Source organism: Impatiens glandulifera, chromosome 4 (genome assembly GCF_907164915.1).
Source record: "Impatiens glandulifera chromosome 4, dImpGla2.1, whole genome shotgun sequence".
NCBI classification, from domain to species: Eukaryota; Viridiplantae; Streptophyta; class Magnoliopsida; order Ericales; family Balsaminaceae; genus Impatiens; species Impatiens glandulifera.
In genome coordinates, this window is record NC_061865.1 from 3,299,233 (window position 1) to 3,309,675 (window position 10,443).

The 10,443-nt window shown below is 31.8% G+C and overlaps 1 protein-coding gene and 1 pseudogene across 1 annotated transcript; one reads left to right on the forward strand and one right to left on the reverse strand.

Moving 5' to 3' along the window:
* The first annotated feature begins 501 nt into the window (after positions 1-501).
* LOC124933854 lies at positions 502-3,672 on the forward strand (annotated as a pseudogene).
* A 3,565-nt stretch (positions 3,673-7,237) lies between these two features.
* LOC124933855 (aspartic proteinase-like) lies at positions 7,238-9,896 on the reverse strand. Its single transcript, XM_047474295.1, has 12 exons — positions 9,570-9,896; positions 9,425-9,485; positions 9,255-9,349; positions 9,049-9,164; positions 8,799-8,970; positions 8,682-8,721; positions 8,498-8,556; positions 8,305-8,418; positions 8,059-8,229; positions 7,861-7,983; positions 7,698-7,777; positions 7,238-7,322 (listed from the first exon to the last, which is right to left on the reverse strand). Exons 1-12 carry the CDS (start codon positions 9,894-9,896, stop codon positions 7,238-7,240), a joined length of 1,443 nt encoding a protein of 480 aa, XP_047330251.1.
* Between the last annotated feature and the right edge of the window lie 547 nt (positions 9,897-10,443).

The following is a 10,443-nucleotide window of genomic DNA, read 5'->3' on the forward strand; positions in this document are numbered from 1 at the left end:
ACTAAATTTTTTTCTCTATCATTACTTTTTTGATAAAAAAAAAAAAAATTTGAATTAGAGATCTTAGATTTCAGACTTCAATCCAATCATTTCTACATTATCTAGGTAACAATCTCCACTATTTAATTAGAACTTAACTTGAGGATAAACATTTTCTACTAAACTACCGAATAAACTAACCAGTATTAAGGATAACAGGTAATAATTTGATAATTGTGTAGTTCAAACCGATTAAACTATTCTATTAACCTATCAAACCTGGTTAATCGACGGTTTCAAATTTGCATTTCGTGAAATTAACCTAACAAAATTGAACCGCTCACACACACATGCAAGTGATTGAATATACTTTATGGGTGAAAATGAACTACTTTTTTTCAGGCTTTTCATGTTTCCTTGCAAAAGACCAGATGATACTACCACTTGGCAATCCGGGGCTCGATTCTGATGATATATGTTAATATATATATAGAACTTCTTCTTCCTCTGATTATCTTACAAATGGGTAGGTCTGAGTTCTTGTGGGCTGGACGAGTGATTCTTCTTCTTCTTCTTCAGATGATTCCAGGGAAAAGAGGGGCATTACGCTACCTGCAAGATTGCTGAAGTAAGACTCAAATCAATTCAGAACCCAACAGTTATTTTTAGTTGATTCAAAGTTTCTTAAAAAATTTGAATCCCAGCTATGGAGATTTTCAATTAGGTTATTGAATTTAACTTCATGGGTTTCTATCTATTAGGCCTATCTTACTGCAGATGCATCAGCTGCTGTGAAATCGTTACTTCCTAGTGTAGCCAAAGGAAATTTATCCAATGTCTGTTCATGGCCTGATGAAATCAGGTTAAATTATCGCTGGAGTTCATCTCTTCACTTCTGCAGCACTCCTGATTTCAGATGTAAGTACTATGATTTCAAAAGTGAGTTCAAGATTTCATCCCTTATTCTCTTTGATTTTCTGCTAATAGTAAATACCCTTTATGTAGGAGACTGCCATGACACTAAAGGACAGGAAAATAGATGTGTTACAGCAGCCATATATAACTACACAATGCAGCTTATGACTTACAATGACCCTAATTCCTCAAAGAGATGTAAGATTTTGATATCAGCTTCTTATAGAAATAGCATTGATGTTCTGTTTCATGTTTGAAATCTGCAGATAATCTAACAGAGGCATTGATGTTCTGTTTCATGTTTGAAATCTGCAGATAATCTAACAGAGGCATTGATGTTCTTAGCTCATGGGAGATGTTCATCAGGTGTGTGTCTGTGTTTATCTAAAATTTCACACTTTTGAAATTTGTTTGTTAAAAGTTTGAGGTCTTTTTGGTTGTTAGCCTCTACATGTTGGTTTCGTTGGCGATCGAGGAGGAAACACAATCAATGTACATTGGTATAAGACACATTGGTATCTGATGAAATCTAATTTACATTAGGTAAGAATCTTGTTTCATTTTTTTTTATGGTTTATTTATATTAAAAATGATAATAATCGCTTAAACACAACGACAAGAATGACATAAAAATAAAATAAAATACAACTATGTTACCCAATAGGTTATCGAGATTATAAGTTTTTAAAAAGAACGATTAACTCTCCCGACTAAATCCACCATCTTTTCGAAACCAAACTCAAAATACATTATAATAATAACACAAATGAATGATATGCATAATACATTATAATAATAACACAAATGAATGATATGCATTGGAAATCTAACACTATTTTAGATTAGACAATTTTTCTCCAATTAAATAGTTTACTAAATAAATAATTTGAATAATAACTCAAATATGTAGGTCTGCAATAAAATTAGATCTTAGATGAATCTTTGATTCTAAAATTTCTCCCAACAAAAAGTTTTGTTAAATATTTTAACGAACAAACTGTAGCAATATCCCACGTAAAAATTATGAATGTATTGTCAACGCAATGTTAACTAAGCGACCGCCAATAAAAAGTAGTAAAAAGTAGTAGCACTAGAAAGGGTTAATCTCTAGATCATTATATGTATTAACATTTCATTTAATCAACTAAGTTATATTACTTTTATTTAAAATTATACAGACTTAAATGTATAAAATATAATTATTTTAACTAAAATATAAGATTTTTCATGTAGGATACCTCAATCTTTAGGGTGGTTAATGTTCACACTCTTGGAAAAATGAATAAAGACATCAATATTACAATATTTTTTAATAAGGATTACCTAACCTCTTTCTATTTAGATAGCTTACATTCAATTTTAGTAATAATCTGGTCTCAAAAGACCTTAAATAGTAATTTAGCACTCAATGACATATAAAGATATGTTGATAAAAAAACACTAATTATTACCCAAAAAACATTTTCAACCTCATTTTTCGCATATTCGAAACATAATTTGAGAAAAAAATATTTGATTTATTAAGATTAACTGGAAGACCGGAATAAACACCGAATAACTATAAAATATCCAAAAAAAAAATGCTTAATATTTTTGTATGTGGCATTAACCATGCAAAGCGTGTCATTAGCGAAAAATAAATATGACATGATACTTCATTATCTCACAACTCACTCAACGGATGAGTCTCGAGTTTTCTTCGAATGATATCATTTTTTAAAAGAGTTTCTATAACAATTATGAATAAGAAAAAGAAAGTATATCACATTTTGATCGAAAATTCTCGAAAAAACTCTGAGAAATCCCATTTTACAATTATGTTTTTATCCGGTTCAATTTTTTTCTTATTTACATATATGTGATAATCTATTCATAGAGTTTGCAATGAAAACACTCTACTCAAAGGATTTTAGTGTCATGATTGAGTGGATTCGAAAGAACATTACTGTATTAATTAACAGGATGAATGATCGGATGATTTAGGAAAGTGGGGAGTTTGTGCAAAGTTGGGGTTATTTGTCTAGGCTTGTAAGGATCTTATTTAGATATTCTTATGATATAAGATGATGGTTTTATTTACAGGTATGCATCTTAGATGCCTACATAAATGCCATGTCAGGAGCCACCCTAAAAGGTAAATGTGTTTTTTTTTAAATGACTTATCAAAAACTGACTATTGATGGTGAATTAGTGATCATGGTTTTGGTTTAGAACTCTACATGATGCATGACTCTATACACCTTCATTATCACAATTTTTCGATATTTTCTTTTGTAGAGCAACTAATAATTTTCACTGTTTTTGTTATTTATTAAAGCCTGAGCCGGAATTCAGACCACTAATGTCGGAAATCATCGTGAACCTCTTACATATGCTATAGCTGAATCGAATCCAGAAGAGCGACTTTCCATGACTCTCGCGTCTTCTCCGCTAGTTCAGCAGGTCGTCATAGATGTTATCTTTTCTATCATTTTAGTTTTATTAGTTTAAAATTACTAACATTAATATTGTAAATTATTGTAGATTGTGATGCGTGAGCAGCTTGAAACAAACTCTCATTTGTCATTGCTCGAGGTGTTTGAGTCTTCTTTGGGACGACAAGGACACGGGAGGGTGGCAGAGATGGGATCGGGAATATGTCTCACTCACCTTAGACCCGATCAAAGGGGAAGTTCTTCCTCTAGCGTCAACTCACGTGTGTCACAACACATTCTGATGGAGGAGAACAGGATCCTGCGAGAAGAGATGGAGAAGATGCGCGCAAATCAGGAAGCATAGTAGGAGGCACAGGAGTAGAGGATGAACGCTATGCAGGCGTCGTTTGTAGCAACTCCAAACGAACGGCATGAGGTGCCTGCTACAGGCACAGGTGCGCACACAACAAGAGGCTTTAGAGGCGCTTATGTCTAAGATTCTCCCTCCGAACCCCAATCAGTAATTCACATACGATTTTGTTAGCTTAAGTTAAATAAAGAAAAATTGAAAATTATTTAATAAAGATTAAATATGAATTCATTAATTAAGTTGAATTAAAAAAATGATTTAATTGATTAAAATAAACTTAGGATAATTAAAATCTATACGACATATATAGTTTTGATGATGCACTAATAATTGAATAAAACTAAGTTATGCAAAAACTTTATTTGCAGGAAACGCGAGCAGGCGTCTCACTTCAACAGCAAAGCTGAGTAAGCGCAAATAGACTTCTCATTTCAACAGCAAAGCTGAGGAAGCGTGAGCAGACGTCTCACTTCAACAGTAGAGTTGAGGAAGTGCGAGCAGACGTCTCACTTCAACAGTAGAGCTGAGGAAGTGCGAGCAGACGTCTCACTTCAACAGTAGAGCTGAGGAAGCGTTAACAGACGAGTTACTTCAACAACAGAGTTGAAGAAGTGTTAACAGCAGACTAGCGTGGACAGACAACTTGCTTCAGCACTAGTCTGAAAAAGCGCTAACAGCCGACTTGCTTCAGCAGTAATCTGAAGAATCCAACAGTAGTATTACGTGAACAGTAGAGTTACGTTAACAAATAAGTTTCCACCTAGAATACAATCACTAGAAAGTTGACATGTATCTACAAATGAGATTCGACCATTGCCTATGTTTCAATATAAAAGGACATCAAAATACAACGTCGAATCCCTGGATTTCTGAACGGCGAATCCCTTAATTTCTGGACGGCGGAGTCCTGAATATATGGCCTCTCGGTCAAATCACATATCCAAGAATCAGATTCGACCGTTACTATACGCGTCAATATATAACGACTCCATAGTACAACGGAAAATAGACTTTTTGAATCTAACGATCTCAGAACGAATCTTCGAACATACGAACAACGAACAACAAGCTTCAGAACTCGATCAATTACTCTCTCTCTCTAGCTCATCTTTATAAGTGCTTTTTATACGCTAAGCTAAGAGTTGATTCACTGTAATATTTGAGAGCATAATCAGTATTTTAAGTTGAACAGAACATTGTTTGTTCAACAGAGTGATAACTAGAAGTTCATAACAGACAGTTGTTAAGTCTTAGGTTCTGACTGGATTTGTGTAGACATTATACAAACCAAAACTTCTAGTGAAATTCTTCTAAAAACAGAAGAAAGGGTGAAGTAAGAGTTTTATCTTCGATCATCCATAATACTCTTGTGTTATTTTCTTTTCTGCATCTCTAAGTTCGTAATCTGCCGCTTCAAATCTCGCAAACATTTCCGCATTTGAATTCGTTCAAGAATTTGCGACGATTTGTGAAGAATAGAAACATATTTGAATCTCTAACAAGATTAAAATCGAATTGAAAGTAATAATTAGCTCAAAAATATTCAACTCCCTTCTATTGTTAAAGTCGATTCTAACAGATTTGATTTGAGATTTGTGTATTGCGGTTTGAGATTTTTGTCGAATTTTGAATTGTATTTGATTTATGAAATGTCTTTTTGCGTAAAAACATTTTAAACAGGCTTTGTAAAATTCAAAAAATAACCAAAAACCAGAGAGAGACAATTATTAACATCGGCGTTAAGGAAGGCCGACGTTAATAAGTGAACCATAAAAAACTTTAGAGCAACATTTATCAACGTCGATGTTAGGAGGAAGCCGACGTTGATAATGATAAGTGTCCTCTTAGCGCCGATATTGATATTCATCATTATTAATCACGGCTTCCTCCCCCTAAAGTCATGGTTAATAGTGATGAATATCAATGTCGGCGTTCTCCTAACGCTGACGTTGATAATCATCATTATTAACCATGTCTTCCTCCCCTTAAAGTCGTGGTTAATAATCAAAATATTTTAACGTCGACTTTTGTAGCGTCGACGAACGAAGGCTTTGGTTGCCGACGTTAATAATTATTAACGTCGGCATTAGGGCTTTTAACGACGGTTTTCGCCGTCTTTAATAGTGTTTTTCTCACTAGTGATTGTCTCACAACTCACTCCACGGATGAGTCTCGAGTTTTCTGCAAAGGCTATCAAGTTTAAAAAGTTTTTATTATTATTTATGTTTGTTTATGAGAATTAATTAGCGAAGTTATTTAAGTAAAAGTTGCAACAAACACGGACTGGACTGGAGTGGACTCTTCACTTTATATGTTATAATTGATTGACGCGCATAGTATTTGGAATGAAAATAACATGCAATACGTAATTTTCTTATCTTAAAAATTTGTATAAATGAATCTTGGGAATAAATATGATCAAACATACTGATAAGTAGCTAGCACCTTGAGGAAGGTAGCCACATATTAGAGCTTCTTGTATCAAAAATCACAGTGAATTTTTGTGGTGGTGTACCGATTGAAATCTCACCAATGTAATTCTTTAGTCTTAAACAATGGTGTCAACATTTTGAGAATCCAGTATTTGCATGGTAAATCAAGCAGTGATTCAGTTGTTTTCATTTATCTTAAACTTTTTCAGTCAAATTCTCACAAATCCATAGATGGATTCAGAAAACACCAGTTGAACGATGGATGAAAGAAAAAGTGTGATAATTTATGCTTTTAACCTTTGTTCTCATGCTTGATCACCTGGAAAGTGATTTGAAAAACTTGATTCAGAAAATGCAGAAAGCAACTAATTAACTTCGATGAAAATATATACAAATCCTGGCCTTTAAAATATATTTATACACTTTACTTTTTAGTTTTCCATTATTTTTTTGGTTTATATTTTTATATTTTACTTCGTTAGAGTTTTATGTTGTGTTTCTGTCGTTGTTTTCATTGCAATGGCTGTCGCTGGTCTGCGTAGAAGATAGATCAAAGTCATCTTAAATATTAAGGACTTGTTTGATTTGAATTTGATTATTCATTATCCTTTTAACTTTATTTTAACAGGTAAAATACACCAAATTAATTAATAAAAAAATATATTTTACTTTTTTTATTGTAAATGTTCATAAATAATTATTTTGAAATTTAATGGCTGCCACATTTTCTTAAATAATTGTTTGATTTTTTTTGAAATATTTTAAAATTAATTTAGAATTTAATTAATATTATTTTCCAAATTATTTTTTTATTTTAATTTGGAATTAATACAATAATTATTCTCAAATAATTATTTAATTTTATTTTGAAATTAATTTTAAATTTATGAATAAATATTTATAAAAAAAAATATTATTTAATATTTATAAACTGGAAGGGTAAAATTTTTAATATTTACTATAATAAAATGATTTATTTAATGTATGTTTAATGCTAAAGAATATTTAATCAATAATCCATCAATAAACTGAATATGAATATAATTATTGTAAATGAAACAAATTTGCCTTCTTCGCAATATAAATGAATTTAACAAATGTGTCCAATATTAATATTATTATTATTATTATGCTGCATCTGCAAATCCAACTCTCATTCCTCCATAGTCAAATACGGTGTGATAACGACCCATGAATATGGCCCCCAAAACCCTTCAAAAATCACATTAATCATAATCAAGATTAGTGAATTAATACAAATTGTCTAGACTAGTTTGATATATTAGGAGAAAACTGATAATGTATATTTTCTAGTTTTTTAAACTAAAAAATTATAATTTGATTAAAAAATCAAAGATCTCAAATTCAACTTTTTAATGTTTAAAAATAAAAATTAATATAACACACTAATGTAGTTCAAATAAAAGAGTATTTGAATAAGATATTAAAGATCTCGTGATTAAGAATCCTTTAAAGTCGGGATTGCCACCCAATATAAGATTGGTTCTACCTTCTTAATTTCATAAAAAAGAATCAAGTTTTATTTATTTTTACAAGTAAAGAGAAGAGAAAGAGATTATGACAAACCAGGTATATCCAATTGGATGAGGAATATCTAAGGATCTAAAGCCACTTATGCAACCACCTCCAATAGTCTTCAATACATACTGATTGAGGATAAATAAAATATTTATCAATAAGAACACAAAATATGTAACAATTAAAATAAATAAGATAGACATATATTTACCTCCTCAGGTGAAAGTGTAAAATTTCTACCACCAATTAAAAATGAAACTATAGGCATTGAGGAAATTCGCAAACAGTTCACAGTTGATTGCCTTTGCTGATTTTGTGGCATCGAATCACATAGCTGATGTAAAGATTCTTTTATCATTTATTTGATTCATATGTTAATTTTAATTATTTTATGTGAGAAATTATTTACCTCATCAACGTAGTTTAAAATAACATCTTCTGTTTGATTCTTCCTACGCTGAATCTCCATCCATGCAACTATCATTTCACAAATATTGCTCATAAATGTTCTTTCATTATTACTTTTCTTTCCTTGAACTCGGCCTAATCCAATTAGGGAACAAATTTTCTCAAGTTTCTCCTATTAAAAGTTAAGACAATATTAGAATTTATGTATTTTAAGAAAAATCAAATTTCAACAACAAAAATAGCAAACCTTTATTAGGAGCATGTTCAGAATTTGTTGTCCATGCATTCTTACAATTGACTTGCATTTAGGGTTATCTTCTCTGTCAACTCCAATTTCATGGTTTAACATGGTAATCGCAATCTACACTTATGAAAATAATTCATTATTTATCTGTCATTGTAAGAAAAACAAAATAAAACCATTTTTCAGTTTTACATACAGTTGGACCTAACAATAGAGAACATCCAGAATCCGGGAATGCAGAAAGACCAGTTACACCTGGAAAATGTACTTTATAGTCAATAAATGGCATGTTCTCTCTTTTTCTTTTCTTCATTACACCAACATAATCTCCCGTTAAACAATATCTCTTAGTTTAAGAAATGACCGAAGAAAGAGCTCACCTAAATGTTTACCGTTTATAGTGACATCACCCATATCAAACTAGTAGAGAAAACAAACTATAAGAATATAAAATAAACAACCATAAAAAATAAAAATATGTATAAAAATTTTCCAACCTGCCAATAACCCTTGCGGTTCACAGGGACATAAGTATGGTCCCCCATGTAATGCCTTGAATCAGGCCGCCAACCAAACACAACTTCACCTCCTTCCTCTTCTTCTGTGTTTCTATTAAGCCAAAATGAGAACACTCGATTCTGAATCAGACCCTGGTACATCATGTTGTACCTGCAAATGTGAGTGGTTACTCCTTAATTTAAGAGGAATATCCTAATAAATTTTAATTTAACATAAGATAGTACATACCATATTGGAACAACACCTCTAATTGATTTCTCCTGAAATCCAAGGCCAAGAATGCCATCAAACTTGGTATTAGTATAAATCTCAGAATCGGGCAGGCTTGTTGCTTCAACGAAGACCTGTAGTTGTAGTAAACTTAAGTGTAGTATTAGTATTAGAGAAATGATGATTTGGAAAGTCTATAAAAGGATATGTTGTATATATATAACCTGATTCTTAATTGTTAAACCACCAACTACAAAATTGTCTTGGCTAATCCTGCCAGATATTGAATCTTCACCATAGCCTATCCTAGCAGGTGTTCCTGTGCAAATCAACAACATTATTATGTTTCAAGTCAATATCACCTTCATGCTTAAAAGTTGCAACAGACACCAACCGGTCTTTTTATACGTTCTTGATCGACGGGCATAGTATTTGGATTTAGAATGACATGCACTCTGCAGCAGAAGAAAGAAAATTTTAACATAATTTTCTCCCCTCATATATAGTATAATCTTGTGTATAAATATGATCAAACTTACGGAAAAGTAGCACTTTGAGGAAGTTATCCACAAGTTAGAGCTTCCTGTATCAAATTGCACAGTGAATTTCTGTGGTGGTGTACCGATTGAAATCTCACCATAGTACTGCATGTTCTGGTAATTCTTTAGCCCTACAATGACGCCATCATTTGGAGAATCCGGTAGTTGCGGGATAAGTCGAGCAGCAATGCGGTTGTTTTCATCCAACTTAAACTTTTTCAGTTCAATTCTAATTAATCCATCGTTGGATTCAGAAAACACCAGCTGATCAAGAAGGAGGGATGAAAGAAAAAGAGTGATAACTGCTGCTCTAAACTTTGTTCCCATGCTTGATCACCTGCAAAGTTGATTCAGAAAATGCAGCTGAAAGCGACTAATATAAGACGCCGCCTCCGTAGCAAAACGAAGACGCAATGAATCGACAGTGATGGATATCGACATTTCTGGAGCTTACTTAAATTGTTCTCCTAAAGTAGTTTTTGCTGATGAAAAGGTGGCGTTCACTGGTTAAAATGACGACCAAAAGCATGGTAAAGCAAATGAACCAGATTTAGTGTTATATTCCCTGAATCCTCCGACCATTTCAACTTTTTTCAATTTATTAAATTTTCTTTATCTAAACAATTAAAATAAAATTGACTTAAATAATATATATTAAAATAAAATTTATTATAATAAAAGTCATATATATGGTAAAAATTTATTAAACAAGATAAGGCTAAAATGTATTTTATTTTTATTTAATATATTTTATTTTAATAAAATTGGTATTTTATATATTTTAATTTAATAATATTTGCGGGATGCGTTTGAATTTGTTGAGCAGTTAGACGTAGAATACCAAAGACGAGCTTCTTTTACTAGTAGATGTATG